Consider the following 20,370-nt stretch of genomic DNA (forward strand, 5'->3'; position numbering starts at 1 on the left):
CTAACTCTGTTCCCAGCCAGCCTGAAGCGTCCTGACACTCAAGGTGCTCGTGCCAGTATGAACATAGGGAATTTCAGGTTTTATCCTTGACTTGAAAAAAACAAGGAATCACAAGAAATACCTTTACATTCCACCTCTAAAGAGAGAAAGATACCCTTTCAGACACTTCTTTGGTTTAAGGGAAAAAATGCACTCAAACAAATTAGCCAAAAAAGAAATCTGAGATTTTTTTTCATGTTGTCTAACTGAAACATAATTTCTGTTTTTCTACATTTCACCCTCCAAAAACATTCACATGTGTCAGAAAAATAAATAACTGTAAATTGAAATGCTTAATTCTGGCCTAGAGGTATGGAACAATTTCCTTTTTTCATGCAAGACAGAAAATCTGGCAGGTGTTTTTTAACACAGACAGACAGAACTAGCTAAAAGTCAGCTCAATAAATGTCTGCATCATATCCAATTTAAGGAGCTTCAGCATTTACAAAGGTTTGCTGAGCATTGTAGCAATCAGAACCTGAATGCATCGCTGCGTTGTACAGGAGTGAAGGAGAAACGGGGAGAGCCCAGAGGCCTCCTGCACACTCACAGCTCCTGGGACGGAATCAGCATTTCCGAAGAGCACAAGCTTTTGCCAGGGTATTACCAGGTTACTGCCAGGTTTTTGCAGGTTATTGCCAGGGTATTACCAGGTTTCTGCCAGGTTATTGCCAGGGTATTGCCAGGGTATTACCAGGTTACTGCCAGGTTTTTGCAGGTTATTGCCAGGGTATTACCAGGTTATTGCCAGGTTTCTGCCAGCCCTCAGCCCGCACGGCCGGCAGCGGTTCCGGGCCCAGTCCGTGAGGGCCGCGCTCGACTCCGGCCCCGGGCCCGCCGCGCGGCGCTGCTGCCACCTGCCGAGAGCAGCGGGAACTGCAGCCGCGCCACCAACCGCGGGCACAGCGGGCACGGGACAGGAACACAGCGGGTACAGGGACTGCACTGGGCTCCAGCGTCACCCTGTCACAGCCACCGGACTGAGGCACTGCCGGTCCCAGGCACTGAACTGGGCACTGGTGTCACCCTGTCACAGACACCAACTGGGGCGATGCTGTCACCCTGTCCCAGGCACTGAACTGGGCACTGGTGTCACCCTGTCACAGATACCAAATCTGAGTGCCAGTGCCACCCTGTTACAGACACGAATCCAGGTACTGATGGACTCTGTCACAGACAAGAAACAGTTTTTGTTCATAAGGAATCTACAGAGAGGATTGGTTGGGTAGGAATTGCTTCCTAAGCATTATCCCAGGATCCTGTGGGTGCTGGAATCCAGTGTCAGCCCCTAAGCCAAAGGTTAAGGCTAAGGGTGTGTTCCTCACGGGTGAAATGCAACGAGAGGCTGCACGAGCAAATTAGGCTGTGGTACTTCTATCTACTGGAGATTATATTGCACACTGACCTCAGGCAGTTCTAATGTGTACAAGAGCTAATGAGATTGCTCTGAGATTCAGGCAGTCTAGAGCAGCTAAAATAAATCATTAGGAGGTATGTATAACAGTCTTTTTAAGGTAAAATTCTGGGCCAAGGTAACATGTCGAATTTCTATTTGCAGTAGGAGCTGATGTAGTGATCTAAGCAGACACCTGGACTGAGGAAACCATGGTCTGTACTTCAGGTACACCATCCTCTCCTCAGCCTGCAGGGCAGGACCACACTGTACATATCACCAGATGACAAAAAAAAAAAGGCATATAAACTTCAACATATGCTTTGATTTGCTTAACTCACAGGTATCAGCTCTGTGGAAGAACCTTGCAAATCTCAAAGAGAGCCAGTGAGCAAAGAAATGCTCTTCTGTAGAAGATAACTTGTGAGCACTTCCTCACTCAAATGATGCCTTAGGTGATTATTTCTAAGCAGGTAAATTGACAGACCTACCTGGAGCTCTAGATAACATCTCCTTTCACATGCCTGGTTTTATTAAGTGGGCCACCCATCCTAGCTGATATTTTATAATACACATGGTAAGACTCAAAAAGAGACTTAGCAGTGAATCATGGAGTGCTCCCCTTTAATGGTCTAACAACAGAGTAGGACTGACAGTTTCTGAGAGATCAATGAACATTTTAGCCAGAAGCTTACTTGTGTCTAATGCAGGAGCAATAACTTGGCTCAATTCTATTAGTGCTGTCTGTACAGAATGCCCTGCCCTAAAACTCATCTGCCACTGGGATACAATCCAATGTTTATTTCCATTAGTTTAGCCATAGTTGGTAACAATAAAAATCAGAAGACAGTTGCAAACTAATGATTTATGGGTAGAATAAAACATAGGATGACCTTGGCTGCCTTCCATCCACCAAGAAAATGACTGGTAGTTAGAAATAAATTAAAATTATTGTGAGAGGATAGCATACGTTATTTCTCCAATAGGTAATTTTACCAGCTAAACAGCCCTGTCATTAAACTGGCAGCTGTTGTACAAATTATATTCCAAGATAAAAAAAGAAATTACAGCTCCCATAGTTGTTGCACTGGTAAGAATGCTGAAAACCCCAGTTGTGCAGGAACTGGCAGAAAAGGAGCTCTGGTGTCACAAGGATAAGCACATACTCCTGGCTGGGCTGTGTTCAGCTGGGTGACTCTTCTGGAAGCTAAGCAGAAAGGATCAGGTAAGTATATCTATTATCACAAATGGAAATTCCTTTACAGGTGATTCCAGAGAAAAGGAGCAATCTTCTCTGACTGGAATTTGTAGCTAATGAAACTTTAGAACTTTGTTTTGCAATTTAAGTTATTCTAATAAAGCAAAACCATCAGCAATATACTCTGCACATTCTTGACAGTGACTGCAGTGAGACTTCTTTTCCTTTTACCTTTACTCATTTTTAGAAATCTCTCGTGCTCCATTCCTGTTTAATAACCTTTTTTTTTGGCCAATGGAGAATAAATAAAAAGCAAACTATTCAAACAGCTGCAGTGGGGTACTACAGAGCACAAAGTGGTGGTCTGTGCAAGTTTAATTTATAAATATATTCTGTTTTTCAGACGTACAGCTAGCCAAAAAGCAACATGTGGAAAGAGCAACACGTTTGCAAAAGTACATCTCCAATGTCAGTCAGGAATGGAAATGTACTGTGGAGCTGTGGGACACCATCACTGGTCAAAAAACTCCACAACTGACAAAAGAAAGAGCATTCAAAAAGATGAAGGGAAGTTGTATCTTTCTTGTTTTTAATTTTTAAAACAGAAATCCTGGTTTTGTCTGACTAGCATTAAGCACCAGCTTCAAATCAGCATGGGACTTTCTCAGAGAACCAGCCACCAATTATTTTTGTTTTAAATCCCAAGCAAAACAGGCCAACTATTTTTCCCAATTCCTCTAATGAAATAATTAGTACTTTGCTTGAAACTTTCAAGATCATTTCTTCTGCAGAATAAGCCAGACCCCAAGAACTCTAACCCAAATTGCCTGAGCAGCAGCAAAGCAGTAAAGAACCCAACACTCAGAAAAGGAAGTGCTGGGAAACCTTTCCAGCAGGAATGTTCTCAGCCCCACCTGTAACTACAGAATAAATGCAATTATTAATGCCAGTGTGGTGACAAAGGGGCAGCACAGGGTGAGTCCCTGCTGGTCTGCAGGGAACCAGGGTGACTCTGCCCCATCACCCCCTGCCCTGGCACAGCTGGCACCACAGGGACAGGGCAGCCTGGAACCCTCCTGGCTGCTGCTCGGCTCTGGGCACAGCCTTGTGCAGGCAAACCTTCCCCCAAAACAGACAAGCACAAGGAAACACCAGGAACCAGCAAGCCTTTGGAAAGCTCAGGAAAGATGATCAAACGAAAAAGCAAAAACCTGGCAGAAATTTAGACATTAAATACCATTAAGGAGCCATTTCCCCCATCAGATGCTGTACACAACAGCATGTTAATGGGAATATTATAATGCTGACAATTTTTTCTTGACTGAATTATGAAGCTAGTAATTTACAAATAAAGGATGCAGTACTCCTGTCAATGTCTTATGTTACTAGCTGCAGCAAATTAGTACATTTACCTGATATGATACAGCTGAGACAGTTGTTTGGCAGCAAGTCAGGGCAGTAAGAGGGATTTAGCATGCTGTCATCTTTCTGTAGACTGTATTTTTCCATAGCAGATGACACTTGAAAGCTGCAAGAGAACCTGCTCTGTTTTCTCAGACTGACTCCTCTCCCAGTGCAGCATTTCTTTGTTTGCTGTGCACGTTGTGACCATCAGAGCTCAGATTTAGGGTGACTGGTCAGACATTCAGGAGTACCTGGCTCACAATGAAGAGCAACAAGAGCTGCTCCTGAGCCCCAGCTGGGATCAAGACTATGAAACTGTAACACCAAAAGCTGTTTAGAGATTGAAAGCGTTATCTGGCTGTATAGCAAAGTTCCTAAAAACAAATGGTTTACAATTTATGATTGTCAAGACCTTTAATATGGTCTGACAGACAAAATACTGCACTGGGACTCAAGACATCACTGATTTCTCTCCCTGGTAAAATGGGGTGTATACCATTTACCTGGCAATTCCACAACCTTGACAGAACCCAAATTACTAAGTATCATTGTGCAAAGGTTTTATGAAGAGGGCTGCATTTTTGCCACCCAAGACAACATAGTTGGCACTTACTAATTTTTGGCAGAAGCCAACCTTAGGTTTAGAACTTGTTATAGATAATATGAGTGACTCAAAACCAGCATTATGAAATGACACAGGGACTATAGCTCTCCCTAGTGCATCACACACACAAAGCAACTCACCACCAGCAGCAGCTCAGCACTGAACCCTAGGCTGACAGCCCGGAGATCTGGACCTAAACTTAAAATACATTTGGGGACCTAAATATTGATGGTTTTGTGTTTCAAAAGTACCTGGCACAAGCCAGGAATTGTAGTTGAAGCTAGAAACCTCCAGGATTTATTTTGACTATATCTCATAGTTCCCCTTTCACTGAAACAAGAAGTAAATCACCTGGGGATCATCCTGTTGTGGTCTGATGGTCACCTCAACACTCACTTATCCCGAGTCTCAACATCCATCCCTGCTTTCTACTTTAAAGCAAGTTAGTCAAGAACTCATTTGCATAAGACAAATGGCAAAAACTTCTGGCTCATTGCCCCAAAAATGGTTTTACACCTTTTTCATGTAAAATATATTCATTTGAGATATTTCAAACTTCACCTTCCCTTACCTCTAGACTGAATCACTGAACATTTGGGGGCCTGGGAAGAGTCTTAAATCTTGACTTGCTTCCAGGAACTAGAAGCTTCTACTGCAACATTTTGAGCTTGCCAGGAGTCTCTGACTGACCTACAGGGAAGCCGCCTCTTGCATTTAAAGCAGGGAAATTCATTTCTTTAAACTGCACATCCTTTTCCTAGGAATGCTAGCTGCAGTCTCCAGCAATGGCTTTTGTATGTTAGTACTATGTCAAGCTAGCTGTTCTCATTTAACAAATTACATACTGGAACCATTTATTTTCTGCTGCTCACATTTGTTTTCCTCACCTCTGAAAACACAAGCCCAGCAGCAGAGGCAGCTGACTGCTGTTTGACAAATACCATGCTGACAATATCCTGGCTGCAGCTAAAGCTTCCTTAGCACTGAGACCTGTCACCCCCAGCACAAGTCCCAGTGGTGCTTCTCAAAGCTCAGCCTGCAGTGAAGTACATGAGCTGTTTGACTTGCCTTGACAAGATATGCGTAAATAAAGACAGAACTGAACTTTACCCCTTGTTCTTGGCAGATCTGGGTTAGTCTTTCCAGCTGCTCATCTTGAATAACTTTTGCCTTCTCATATTGCTGAATCATCATCTCCATCTCCACTTTCACTGGAAGGACATAGGCTGGAAAACACAAATAACACTTAAAACAACCCAGCTGTGATTTGGTTTTTTAGCAGGAAAGAAACCTTTACAGGCCAAAGAACATCATCCCTTTCCCTTGCATCTAGAGAACCAGAGTATTTCCAATAGAAGCAGCACTAGAGTACATTTTTAGGGAAGGATTTCTAACATAGGAAATGCAGGGTCAGACCTCCATCTGCCTGGCTGAACTGAAATGCTTGCTGCCTGCTCTTCCCAGATTCCATGCTAGCACAGCTCTTCCCCAGGGCTTACCACAGACTTCCTGAACCACTGGGTAGGAGGATTTTCTCTTTAGAGTCAGTCCCATTCCCTCTAAACCTGAACAGCACAGCTCCCTCAGGAAAAAACCATTCCACAGCCCTAACCATTTAATTTCTAGACTTTGTGGTAAGACATCAGTTCTTAATGGACACAGCAGACTAAGAAAGATATTTTGAAGAAACAAAAAGGGCATTTATCTTCTATGGTGCTTCAAGTTACAGCCTAGTTTTCAGTACATTTTCTGAATGGCTCTAGAAATTTTGCTCCTGACTTAACTATGGCAAACTCACACTGATCAGAAAAGCTGGTCAATACCTACTGCAATTAATGTTTTCTGAAGCTACACAAAATCCTGCAATTTTGTTTTATACTTCATTTAGAAGGCTATGATCTCTCCTGATCTCTGAATACAAAGTTTCCTGGGCATTTAAACCCAAAATAACAACTTGACTCTGATTTTTCACACATGAGCAAAATGGCTATTCATTTATTTCCTTTCCCTAAGCTGCCTGAGGCTGCTGAGCACATGGTAACACTAAAGTCCTTGCTTCCAGGCTCAGACACAGACACTGCTCTCTGCAACCTTGACTTGCTGGGCCCTTTTCATCTCCCCTGGCAAATCTGCACAGAGGTTTCTGTGAAACACCACCAATATGCACTTCATTTCCAGGATGTACAGCATGCAGAGAGCAACTCCTGCTGGGAACCCCCAGGGCAAGAAAATCCTCTTGGAATTCCATATAAAACTTATTTACTGACAAAAACTTAGAAAAGAAAGTCCCAAGACAGAGCTGGCTGTATGGTTATGAGGAGGGTGCAGCAAATATCAGCAAAGCAGAGAATCAATTATTTTGCAGAATCAGGAATGACAACTTCTGGCAAGAGACATAAAGCAGGTAAGGACATTTACTTTACAGGACAGGGGATAGGAAGCTGCCTAACAGGAAAATAAATCAATAAATTATAAAGGCTCCTAGAGAGCAGGAGATCTCCAGACCTACTCTGCTCCATGGGAGTCATAACTCTCTTCTGTTCAGTGCTAGCAAAATGTAAGAGTAAGGACAATGACAGGAACAGTGGCAGCAAGCAATCCTTCTGTATTTTTAGAACCTCTTTTCCCCAGCCTGGCAGGTGATGCTGCAGTCACCAGTGAGTCCCCACTCACCATCAATGATCCTCTTCACTCTCCATATCCTCAGAGTGATGATAAGGCTGATGGCATCCCACGGGCTGCTGGGGCCATTGGCCACTGTTGAGGCCACCATTGGTGCCAAGGACAAGATTATGACAGCACCATCAAACACCTGGAGAGAAATCAGCTTTTCAAACCTTTCCTTAAAATCATATCCCTGCCATTCCTCTTTGAAATCTGGAAGGAGTCTCTCTTTGTCCAAAAGAAATGCAATTATGTACCTATTTGAAAGGGATATGAGAGGTGGCCAAGCCACAGAAAGGCTGCATCCTTTTTGGGTAGCACAACAGAATTCCTCAGTGCTTTTTATGAGGTGAGGAGAGATAAACTGTGGTGGGAGGGAAGGGGGAGAGAAAGGTATTTGGAAATACTGGCCAAAATCCCCAAGGAGAAGCGATAGTCTAAATGTTATTACAGCCAGTTTTATCATCACTGGTATTTATTACCTGTTACTTGGCATAATGTCATCTAAAAAAAAAAAAAAAAAAAAGGAGTCCCTGCCCATAGATCTTACTGTCTAAATGAAGAGATCAAGAAGACAAGTAGAAAAAGATGGAGGCAAGAGACTTGATGGCTCTTGGCCATGTCCTGGCTACCCCACACGTGTGGGGATGGCTGTGCACCCAGACAGAAAGGTGCCTGCTCTCACTTCATGGAGCAGGAGGCTGGTGAGGAGTTTGACAACTGGGACTGCTCTGAATGATTCATGTGACACTGGCTGCACTGGGATCAGATCACAAAAAGCAATAGTGCAAAGCTTTAGACAGAACTGAGGCAGTAAATGTGCTCCAGAGCAAAGTGGCAGCAGTGCTGTGTCTGTCCCACACTGGCCCAGCAGAGCAGAACACAGCACCACGTTCTCATCCCTGCTGAAAGCCTCCCCTGCTGCCAGGGCCCACTGATCAACTGTTTGCATAAAGAGGCAGGGCACAGATTTTTGTAAGAACTACATATTCACAACTGTGTATAACAATCCAGTGTACTGAAAAGAAATATTTCTTACTGCAGCCACTCAATGGGCAGTAAAAAATATCACTATTCCAAATTACCAAGATGAATTATCAGAAACTGCTCCATTTAGCCTTAATAATAAGAAACCCTGAATCAACTATTTAAGTTTAATTAATTTTTTTAGCGAAACAAGTTAAAATGTTAACAACTTCATTACAAAATATGCAAGTCTCTATACTGATTATGCTCCAAGAACACCCAGAGTGTCTTCTGGTTCCTCCTGTACAGTAGTGGTTTATGAGGCAGTATCAAGAAAGAGCTTTTCATTTTCCTGATCTCCAGATTTCTGCTCAGATGGGGATTATGTATTATTTATTACACACAAATTTCCTTTTCTTTCTCTACAAGAGTATATACATTCTAGGTAATTTTTATTTTGAGGTACTAATTACAGTGTTTATCAAAACAATTTCACAATAAAAATGGGGGTTTTGCCAAACTAGTATTTACTACCAGGAAACTACATGCAATTCTTCAACTAACTCAACTAATTTCAATTCAATTATGGCAATGGGGATATAAAACTCAGGTGACAGTTTTTACATTTCAGGGCAGCAGTATTGCCAGACCAGCACAGTTCTAACAACAGAAGTCACACGAAGAGCAAGAAGATCAAAGTCCCTTCCTTCATAAAATATTTTCAAATATTGCAATCTTCTGAGTCTCTCACAGAAAAAGGGACTACAGCACTCAGCTATTGATAATGCACATAATGAAAAGAATGTGTGTATTTATCTGCCTTAAAAGATATTGTATTGCACAGGTTAATAACAAAGCCATCTAAAGCAGTTCTTCATGGTCTTACTGGGGCTGCCTGGAAAACAGTACCAAGAGAGAGAGCTTACCTCTATTTTGTTTTCAATGTAATCCCAAATGCCAAGGACCACAATCCTCAAAATAGTCTAGTAAAATAGATTAGGGGGAAAAAAGATTATGAATGTTATTGCAGTCTTAGATAAACATTTAGTCCTTTACCTATTTAGGGAATAATTTTTTTGTCTTATTTAAGAATTATACATTTCTTCTAAATAATAATCAGGTTCTAGAAATGGCTAAACTTCTATATTTAAAAAGCAGATATTGCTTCCCAACCAGTATACTGACTGAGCAAAACCTCCACAAACAAGTTCCAAGTTCAAATGCTCATCAGTCTTTCCATCTTCCTAAAATTTTGCTCTCATATTTGTGTGATTTAAATTACCAACCCTCCCCAGCCTCCTGACCCAAGCCTATGTAAGATCCACCATGGGGCTCCCTCAGTCAGAATGGGGGAAAATTCTCTTTTCTGGCCAGAGCTTACTGATTTTCTAAGACAAGAGACCCTGTCCTGTCCTGATGCCTAAAGGTACTGACTTTTCATCAGCATGAAGAGCAGATGCTCTTCACTGCAGTTGAAGGCAGTTGCTTTATTGTAAGATCCCAGAAAGTCATGGGATAAGGGAGAAAAATATCTCTGTGATCCTCCTCTGTGAAGCAAAACAGCAATAAGTAGCCTCAACAGCTAAAAAAGAGGAATGAAGAAAAAACACAGAATGAACCAATGGTGAATTCCTATTAAAAATCCAATGGCACCTTTTCTAATTTTTAATTTGGCTTTCAGAAGACAAAATAAAAGAAAAAAATCTATCAGTCAACTTGCAATTGATATTGAACTGACATAAAAGCCTAATTGGTAGGGATGTTTCCTGCCAACAGCAACAACAAGGTCAGATTTTGACAGACACGAGGAGTCTGCAGCTGGAGCCCTACAAGGGCCACCAAAATGCTGCTTTCTCCATTGAGGAGCAGCATAATGACTTGGTGCTCAGCAAGCCTACGTGTCAGAGGGTGACCATGCCCAGAACTGTGCAGAAAAAAGTGACTCTGATGAATACATGTATCTCCTCTTCACTACCAACACAAATCTTAAATCCCAGGCAGCTCTGAATTGATGCCAAGCACACCAACAGTATCTAAATGCAGAACAATACAGAATGGTTCTGTGCTCCTGTGCGTGGCTCTGCCACCCTCAAGTGCCCCAGCTGGCCTGGGATCACTGTGCCCATTCTCCTGGCACTGCAAACCTGGATAACAGCAGTTCCCCTGCTCTGCCAGGGGACACTGCTGCTGTGGGGCACATGGTGCTCCCAGGGCCCAGCCCCACAGTGAAGCAGCCAACACCTTAGAAATGGGGCATGCAGAGGCACATGCCAACGCTGGCTGAGAAAGGGAGGCACAAGCCAGAAGACAAGAAATGATGATGCTCTACAGAGACAGCAAGATCCACCAATGCTGCCAGTCTGTACTCCTAAAAACACTGTACTTCCAAAGCACTTGACAAATGCAGCATGACAGTAAGGCTCTCTCCATAATAACCTACAAATAAACCTCAAGGTTTATTTATTCTGTGGAGGAAGAGATGCACAACAGCAGGTGCTCAAGTCCCTTAATGACCCCAGACTGGCCAGCACAATGTGATCTGACACAGGCACAAGGTGTAAGCACATGTGCTGCTGAGCAGCCAAGGCACTCCTGCAGCCACAGCTCAGCTCCTGAGCTCAATTCTGCCAGGAAAAGCATCCCAGCTCCTCTGCCAGCACCTGAAGCACAAGTGACCTGTGAGCCCGTCACTTCAGCTGTATCAGTTACCTGGGATCCACGGAGGTTCCACAGCAGGCAGCCATGGCAAACACATGAGGACAGGCAGAGCCTTCCTGGGACAGAACCTCTCCTACAGCTGAGAGCACAGCTCAGGCTCTGCTCTGCTTGGGCAGGGCTTACAAAGTGCCAGGTCACTAAGCAACTAACACAGGATGGCTGAGCACTTCACAACCTTACAGACACTGAGGGTGAAAGTCCTCCTCCCTTTGGACAGGTGTGCACAAAGGTATTTTCACTGAAATGAGGCACATGGGCACAAAGAAAACAGAAACACTGCCTCACAACCCTAAAGGTGATTTAGCATTGGGCTGGTGAGGGAATGTAAAAAGGTGTTTTCCTTCCTGCCTTTTAATTCCTTACTGTAGCACTTCAATCAGACTGTGCTACTGCCACCTTAATGGCTGTGAGCAGTTCCAAGGGCTGGAAGCACACACAAATGTTTTCATTGCCACTCTGCTGCTGTGAATCAGCACAAGCCAGCAGTGACTGGAAGTCCACTTGGCAGACATTTAGTGCAGGATTGGGTGTTGCTGTCCAGCACAGCCTGCCCAGATGATCAGCACCTTGGCTCTCAGCTCGAGCAGACACTGAGGAAGGTGAGTGTAAGGGTGGGATGAGGCAGCTCCTCCACCCCAGAGCTGGGCACAACTGAGGGTAAGCTTAGAAAACATTTATTCTGCATGGAAGCTCTTCAAGCTGTGCACCAGCACTGCCACTCCTAACACCCATCCCCACTGAAGTGCCAGGAGCCAGGACAGGCAGTCGGCCCTTGGTGACCTGAGTGAGCCCCAGCCTGGCCACCCCTGGGCCAGCACAGCTCCAAACCAGCCCTGGCTGTCCCCACTCTGCCTCTGTGTGCCCAGGGCAGGGAGAACATCCACTGCTGCTGCCACTGCTCTAACCCAGAAAAAATGGAACCAAAGAAATTTGGATTTACTGGGCACCTCCTTGATTGCTTAGTATAATAAATGCTTTGACAGCAAATGAAAGCATTGGTATTTCTTATATATAACATTTTAGTATTTTTTGCAAAGCAATCAAAAATATGTTTCATACAAATACATACATATTGCATTTGAATATACACTGTCCCTGTACAGAACTTTAAAAATGAGGACCTGTAGCAGAATCTGAAAAAACACAGAGACAGAAATTAATAATCTAGGAAACTTTCTAGCTACTGTTCAAGGACCAAACTGAAATATGCATATGAATTAGAAGAGAACTGTAAAACATTCATCACAGACAAAAGCAATGTTAGTCCCAATTCTACCATTTTTAAGTACAAAAATCTGCAAGAAAAAGAGAAAAACTGGAGCAGCACTGTTGTTTCCTACTGATGTGCAGGCATGTACAAATACACATAAACAGTTTTGCATTACACCACAGGAATTTTGAATACAGATTTGAAAAAAACATTAAGTATCAATGTGAGCACTTTCTGTTAAAGGAAAGTATTGCCAGATTGGATTTTTTTTGTACTTGAAAAAGAAAGCTTTAATGTTTTTTGACTGGAAATGTTTTAATTAGAAAGTCCTTAACACATATATTTTTTAGTTTTATCAGAAATACATTTTTCTTCTGCTAAAGCTAATTTATTAATGTGCACTAATAAAAGACTGAATGACTGAACAGTTGTGTTAATTTCTTTAAGCTAAAGTAAACCCAGATAAAATTTTAGATCATTTTCAGACAGAAATTCAATTTCAAAACTGACAAAGTCTCCTGGTTACGCAAAATTGTTTGCACGCAGTAACTGTGTGCAGTGAGGTTTAGATGCTGCAGGTTCTCTTCCTAATTTTGTAGGGAAACTTAGCCAAGTCCTTTGCTGAGGCAGCTGTGTGAATTCCCATAATCTGCATTTGTCAGCTGACTGCACGGTACATTGAGTAATTTTATGCACTTTTCTGCTTGCACAGTTAATATACAATTTACTGCTCAGTGAGTCACCGAGTCCAATCCCTGTGTAGGGTGAAATCAGCAGGAGGCAGCACAGGAGGGACCTTGGCCCAGCACCAGGCAAAGGAGAAGAGGAGAGCACCTCTGCACTTCATGATGGGGCACAGCTTGGGCAGGGGACAGACAGGATGGAGGTGGCTGGAAGGGATGTCTGTCTGTCCTTCCTTCCATCCTCTGTCACAGAGGCTCCAGAAACTCTGTCAATTAAGCTTTTGCCTTTTGCATGTATCTCATAAGACAAAATAATTATCGAAAGCTTTCCCAGAACACCTTGTACCCAATCAGTAATTTAGAGCCCCTCTCATCTGGGTCATTCCCAGAGGCCTCAGCTCATGCAGTCCTTAGCAGAATCTCCTTTTGCCATCTCCTGGTGTGCCTGTACTGAGCTGCTGCCTGAGCTGTGCCAGCACACGCTATGCCCAGGCCAGCAGAGCCCAGAGGAGCGTGCTGGCACATGTAAACAAACACATTCTCCTGCTCCCAGGGCACAGGCACCCTCCTCCCACAGCTTCTCTTCAGCCAAGGCTCTGAAACTGCACCCCCCACATCACCATTGTTCAGTACATCCCAGCCCCATGTCCTGGCTGGAACTGCTGGGCTCCACCAGCTCATGGTGCCACAGAAAGCATCCCCTGCCAAAAGCTGGAGCCATGAACAGACACAAACACACTGGCTTCTCTCTCACCAGGACACCACATACCCAAATGCACCTTTGCACAACCTCTGCACTTCTATTTCTTCTTGTGTTCTCCCAATACTCTCACAATCTTAATTCTTAGCATACACGGAAAACCAATGTTTTCACTGAATTTGAATTTTCATCTGACAAGTCTGTCTAGATTTGAAAGGGCTTTTCAGGCATGGGAATGGCTCACCAGAGACTCCACCACAGGTGCAGAGTGGCCAGGGAACTGGGCTTGGGCAGCCCTGCAGCACAAGCTCCCTCTGGGCATGGTCACACAAGCACTAACACTTCTCTCTGAAACAAGCAGGGTAGGACCTGCTGCGCTGCCACTATCAGGAGATGAAAGCACAGATGAGGCACTGACACAGCACACTGTAAGTCAGGTATATAACTGGAAATTAAATGGGCAGACTGGCATTCAAGCAGATGTCCAGCAAGATTCCCAGAACTTTATGGGACCACGCTCCATGGTAACTACTTCTTTGTGAGGCCAGAAAATTGCTCAGTAAAGAAATTTCCCAGTATATTAAAATTTATTTCATATACACTAGCAAAGAAAGAAGCCTAAATTTACCTTTATAAATCATACTAATATATAAAATCTGAATCTATGTTCCTAGACCCCATTACTCATTCCATTTAGAAAACAACTTACAGCAATGAAGTGAATTTATGCACCATGAGAAAAGTTGTATGTACACAGAATAAAAGTAAACACACAGAAGAGAAACCACAGCTTACAGAAGATTAATGGGAGATTATTATCTTCCCACTCAGCTCTTTGAAGTTCACAAATAATGTAACAAAAGTAACACAGCTGAGTTTCTCTAATATAAATTATGCATTTCTTAAGGGAAAGACGTTTTTACTTAGTTTTGCCATTTAGGATGTTTTTCTTTTTTAACAGAACCTTAAGAGCAGCCTCCCTTTGGAGATTTTATTCCTTTCAAGGGTTGCTATTAACAAGCAGAAAAATGACAGGTAACTATGAACACTTCCTTTAAATATACAGGATGAGGAAAGCCTTGGAGTTTTTCCTCCTGTGAGCCACAGCTAATGAAACATTGTTTAGCAGCTGGGAGCCCAGACCCACCCCACTAAATCTGAGAACTCACTTCTGGGACATAGATGCCAGAAGAAAGCTGCAGTTGGATGCTTGCCTGACCGAGTACACAAACTTGGTTCCTCCCAGGGAAACCTGCAGGTGCTTCCCTTCAGCAGAGTGCCTGAGAGCTGGGCTGGCTGCAGCACACAGAGCAGTGCACACAGAGCAGTGCACACAGCTGGTAACAAGGAATCCCTTCTTGCACAGTCCCATCAGTCCCAGTGGAAAAGCAGATCCAGAACCAGGCAATTGTGGCAATGGGATAGAACTGCTCAGAGCAGACTTCAGTCCACTTACCAAAACTGAGGCATTCCCCATTCCTTTTCTCAACCAACAATACCAGGGCTGAGTTTGCCCTCTGGAGAGGGTACAACCCCAGCCTTGCCATGCTGCTGATTCTGGGATTTCCCCCCAGTGCCTCTCTCTTCTCTTCTGTCTTAATGTCTGGGTAACATCTGGTGCACAGACAAATCACAGTGATGTATGTAAACACAGACAAACCACTAGGAAATCCTGTTCAAATACTTGGAAAAAAGTAAAGCTGGTGTGCACTTCACTTGAATATGATTTTAATGCCGGAAAGTCACAGACAGTGACAGTATAAAATGAACAAAGTACCTTAAAGGCTTGTGGCTGCATGACAAGCCTAGGGAAAGCAGGAAGATGCTGTGAGAGCAGCTACTCAGCTCTGCTGGCAGCTGTTCTGGTGGCATTGCCAGGTGCTGGCATGTTTAGCCCCCTCATTTTAACCAAGCAGAAAGCCAGTGGCTGTTTAACTTCAACTGCACTGCAATAACGTGCAATGCTTTGAGAGCACCACCTTTAATCAGCTGTATTCTTCTAAAACATTCAGATTTTGTGCTGAAAGTTTTATGGGTCTTAACAAGTATTTGACAACTTTGTTGAGGTCTTCCAGAAGAGCTGTGTGCCTATATTTACAACTAATGGGAACCAAATTATAGAATAAACACCAAACATTCAAACTTATAACAGGGTATTGGCTATGGAAACCACCTTTTTTGAACACCAGAAATCTTGAATCCTTGCTTTGAGTCGAAAAGCAATGACTGAAGGACTCATCAATCCTCAGCAGTTGCCTGTTATACCCAGGTAAACTAATTAAACCTGCTGATCCCTGGAATATCATCCTGGCATGAACAACCACTCACTGTAACATATGATCATCTCAACAAATGATCCCAAAACCAGCTGACTGATGGTATGGGAATCAGAGGGAAAAAAACCGCTGAAGGGACCAAACGAGAAAATAAAATTAAAATCTCAGGAAAAAAAGCCATTTGCAATTTTTGCAGTATTTTGTAACCTCTTGGAAAAAAAAAATATTTGGATGACAGAAGATTATGAGGGTATAATGTTTTTGCTCTCTTAAGATACAATTCAGTATGAACTCAACCTGGCATAACACCAACCCCAGCAGGAAAGGCACACCTGAACTCTTTTCCAGAACTGGTGGTCTCTGAAGCACATCCAGCTGCTCTGTGGAGCCACCTCTATCTCTGAGCTGCCAAATGAACCCATATCCAAAAATCTACCCTGGTCTGAGCACCTCACATGGCTGTCTTGTGGCCTCATTGTTCTTTGATCTAAATTCAAACCACAATCAAATAGCTGAAGGAAGCTACTTTGGAAAACAGAAGTAGATAATGAAGTGAGTGATAAGGTTATAATAAATGAGAACAGCACGAAGACAAAGTAATTCCAAATAACTAATAAAGAGAGAAAAGCCAATGCAGATCCAAAATGAGGATGGTGAGTCAGGGAAGGAAACTGTTTGGGCTCTGTGAAACACTTCTGTTACTCTTCTCCTGAAAAATACTTCTGAACAAGTTCAACCACTTTGGAGGGTACCCTGTCCCATCAGAACTGAAACAACCAATTCCTTCCCTGAGCCAGATGAGCCCTGGCCTCAGGAGTGCCTGCAGTGCCACAACCAGCCCAGGAGCAGCTGGGCACTCAGGGAGGGGCACAGGAGAAGACACTGCCCCAGGTGTGAGCAGTGTGGTGGTGCAGGGAACGACCCAGAGCTGCAGAGTGCAGTGCAGAGCAGGAACTGAGCACAGGAGAGGCTTCTGGAGGGCAGCTGCAGAAAGCCAAGGGGTGAACGTGCCTGTGCTGCCATGGGGCTGCAGCAGCTACAGGCTCATCCTGCTGGGAAGCTAAGGATCAGGGAGCTCCAGGGTGCCAATCCTCACTGAGGAAAGATTCTGGGGGGGAGAGGAAGGTATTTCTTTAAAGGGAATGGACACCATCTAGCAAACCTGAGCCTTTGGGACTTAGAATAATTCACAAAGACTACAAGTTCTTGTAATTGTTTAGAGATTATTTTCAGTCATCTTACATGTAACCTCCAGCCCAGCAGCACTGTAAAAGGATGGGGCCAGTAATGGGACCTGTGTACATGCAGCACAAGGCTGGGATGCAGAGCAGTGTGAGATCCCTGCCTGCATCACACAGCCCTTTCAGAAAGCACCCACTGAGCACCAGCTAAAAAACCCTGCTGAGAAATACAAAATGCTTCATGTAAGTGTTTTTCATTAGGAGCACTATGAAAATTGCCATCATATATGATGAGTATGAATTCAATACAAGTGATCTACTAAATAATTTGCAGATATCATAGCTTTGTTTTTTGATTATTGCTTTTTTGTAACCTTCACCTAGTAACTATCTAAACCTTCTACAGAATGACATCATTAACAAACCTCTCTGGATTATATTTTCTCCTGTGGAACCTGAAAAAATATTTTAAAATATTTTAAGTCCAAGTTGTCTCCCAATTAGTAAACATAAAATTTGTTATTGTGACAAGTAACATATTAAAACCCGAAAAATAGCAATAAAAGCATTTTGGAATATTTCAGGAGCAGTCTAACTCTCTCAATACCAATGATTTTTTTCTGGAACATAGCTGAAAGCTCAGAAAGGCAGATTATCTCAGTTTGGTAATTTTTTACATCATGACTAGAACCTTTTCCAGTGCATACATTCATACACATTTTGGCAGAGAAATTCACCATTTGTTTCATTCTCTGACTAGGTCTACATGCAGCAACCTAGAATATATAAACTACCTTAATAAAATGTGAGAGGAGATAACTCCATGCTCAAAACAGATCTTTTTGTACAAAACTCCCATGGATCTTTATTCTTGAAGAACATACCTTCAACTAAATCCTATACTTTACACCCAGTGACACTGGTAACAAATGGATCAAACTATCCTGTCCAGTGCCTGCAGATTCAGAGATAATTATTTCTTTCTGGAGTTTACCAATTATAATTTTTAATGCAGTATCTTCCCTTCCACGTTTCCTTACCTGACATACAGTGCTAATTTAAATAACACTTTTTAGTTTGCTAAGTAGAAGTAGCAACAATACACTTTTGTTTGGTTTTTTCCTTAAAATACACTGTGCTATGTTATTTGCAGTCAAACTCCTGTAAAACTCTTGCTAATTCCAGTGACAACATAATGTGGTGAAAGACTTTGGTTATACATACCTCTGAAAAGAAAACAGAGAGGATGACTAGGCTGATCCAGTGAATTACTCCTGCAAACTGGGAAGCACTTGAAACTGCAATTAACATAATACAACGAAGGGTCATTACAGTAGCAGAGTGCAACTTAGGTTTAGCATAATTAGTACTGCCACAAGTTACATATGGTAAAGCTTGCTTTGCCAGATTTTGCAATGAAGTACCAGAAAGAGGATGGGATGCAATGGACATGGAACTCCAGCCCTGGCAGCTGCTCACCTTCAGTCACCATGTTAGCAGCTCTTCACTGGAGCTTTAACAGATCCTGCTGCTGGTTAGCAATGGCAGACACAGCTCAGGCCTTTGATGCTCTGCCACTGCTTCATGTTCTCACCCCAGTACGAGACGTGTGACTAATTCCTGTGTACCTAAAAACCCAGATCTAGGACTCAGTAAGGAAACAGAATGCTCTACTATCCCCACATTATTCCTTGTGTTCAGTCTTTGACAATTCATCTCAGATGATCAGTATTTATCAGGAACAGGTGCTTAAAGACTAATCCTCCAAATGGGCTTCAAAAGACATTTCATGCTGACAGAAAAATGCAGAAGGTTGACAGGGTCCACTAACTGAACTGCTGGTGATTCCTACTCCCACATGCTGCCAAGTTTGGGCTAAGGGAATGGAGAGCAAACACTCTCTCCTGCCTGCAGGCTATTTGTGACTCCAGCATCTCCACAGCAGACAGAGCAGAGCAGAGCAGTCTGTGCAGGCTTGCAGTGTCAGGGGATGACTGTGCAAGGCAAGCAGTGCCTGTGTGCACAGAGGTGCAGGGCTGCAGCAGACTTAACCAATTCCCAAGAACATCCCAGGCACGTACTAAATGAAGGATTTTATTTTAAAATCAGAATCGATTAATATGGGAAGGAGAGGAAAAGGATGTAGAAGAAATCAGGATACAAATAAAACTGAGTATGCTCTGCCACTGGAACCCCCACTGCTGAAGCTCTTTTGGGGCTTGATGAGAGCATTTGCTGCGCTGCAGCAGAGGAACTACATAAAGGTGAAACAAATCGGCAGAATACAACAGAATAAAGTTTCCTAAGGCACTTCTCTATCGGGCAGCCTGAAGAACGGGAAACCCTTGAGATGCAGTTTTTCCAACAGAGCGCGACTGACAGACAAGGCTCCGGCTGCCCCCTGGTGACACAGAAACATTCAGCAACCGCGAATTGGGGGGCACTCCTCCTGCCAAGCCGTGAGCGAGCACTGCAGGAGCTCGGAGCAGCAGCATCTGCTCTCAGTGGATGCTGTTCCTGATTTCCTGGCAGATGCACACTGCGGGATGTGAGTGATGCTGCTGCTTCGGGCAAGCCCCGACCCCGCGGGGCTGAGGCTCTGCTGCAGCCCGGGGGCGATTCCTTTGCACGGCTCCACAGGGCACAGCTGGGCACAGCCAGGGCTCCACAGGGCACAGCTGGGCACAGCAGGGCACGGCCGGGCACGGCCCCTCAGCCCCACACTGCTCAGGAAGGGCTGCTGCCTTCTACCCATGCATCTGCTGCAGAACGAGGGTGGTACCACCATCATTTCCCCAACTCCTTTTCCCCAAAACTGCTGAAGATAAGGAATGAATAGCATGGTCTGTATTCCCGAGGCACTGGAACCTGCCATAAGATTTTTTTATTTTTAATTTTTAAAAGGAGGTGCAAGTGAATTAATACTCATCTATTTCTGCTTTTGCAGAACATCACAAGGTATTGCGATGTTATTTTGTTATTGCACGTGAGGAGCTTTGAAGACAGACTTAAAAAACCTGATTACAGAACAGAGACCTAAAACAAAACACTTCTGTTTTTATTATATGTCCCTTGCTTTCTGGGATTTCTAATTCCAGTATGAATACACTTGTGCTAAAATACCCTAAAAGGTCTCTGACCTTTTCATGTGTGCGTCCTACAGCTTGTAAATGTGGTGTTGACCTATGAAACCACCAGCTTTGTGCATGGGAGAAATGCATCATGCAACCAAAGACTGCACTGAAAGCAGGACAGAGAAGCTATACTCTAAAAATGTATAGAGTACAGAAAAGCTATACTCTAAAAATGCATGGAGTACAGAAAAGCTATACTC

The 20,370-nt window shown here is 43.5% G+C and overlaps 1 protein-coding gene across 2 annotated transcripts in view; it reads right to left on the reverse strand.

Moving 5' to 3' along the window:
• Positions 1-20,370, reverse strand: part of TMEM266 (transmembrane protein 266) — an 80,772-nt gene that overhangs the window by 20,144 nt on the left and 40,258 nt on the right. The window contains exons 6-9 of one of the 2 annotated variants that reach the window (XM_058033682.1): positions 18,261-18,334; positions 9,195-9,251; positions 7,312-7,450; positions 5,749-5,864 (exon numbers count right to left, since the gene is read on the reverse strand). In XM_058033682.1, the coding sequence (XP_057889665.1) occupies positions 5,749-5,864; positions 7,312-7,450; positions 9,195-9,251; positions 18,261-18,334 (386 nt within the window). The remainder of the gene's footprint in view (positions 1-5,748; positions 5,865-7,311; positions 7,451-9,194; positions 9,252-18,260; positions 18,335-20,370) is intronic. The other variant, XM_058033683.1, reaches the window with a different exon arrangement.

The sequence above is a fragment of the Melospiza georgiana genome, chromosome 13 (assembly GCF_028018845.1).
Source record: "Melospiza georgiana isolate bMelGeo1 chromosome 13, bMelGeo1.pri, whole genome shotgun sequence".
Classification (NCBI taxonomy): domain Eukaryota; kingdom Metazoa; phylum Chordata; class Aves; order Passeriformes; family Passerellidae; genus Melospiza; species Melospiza georgiana.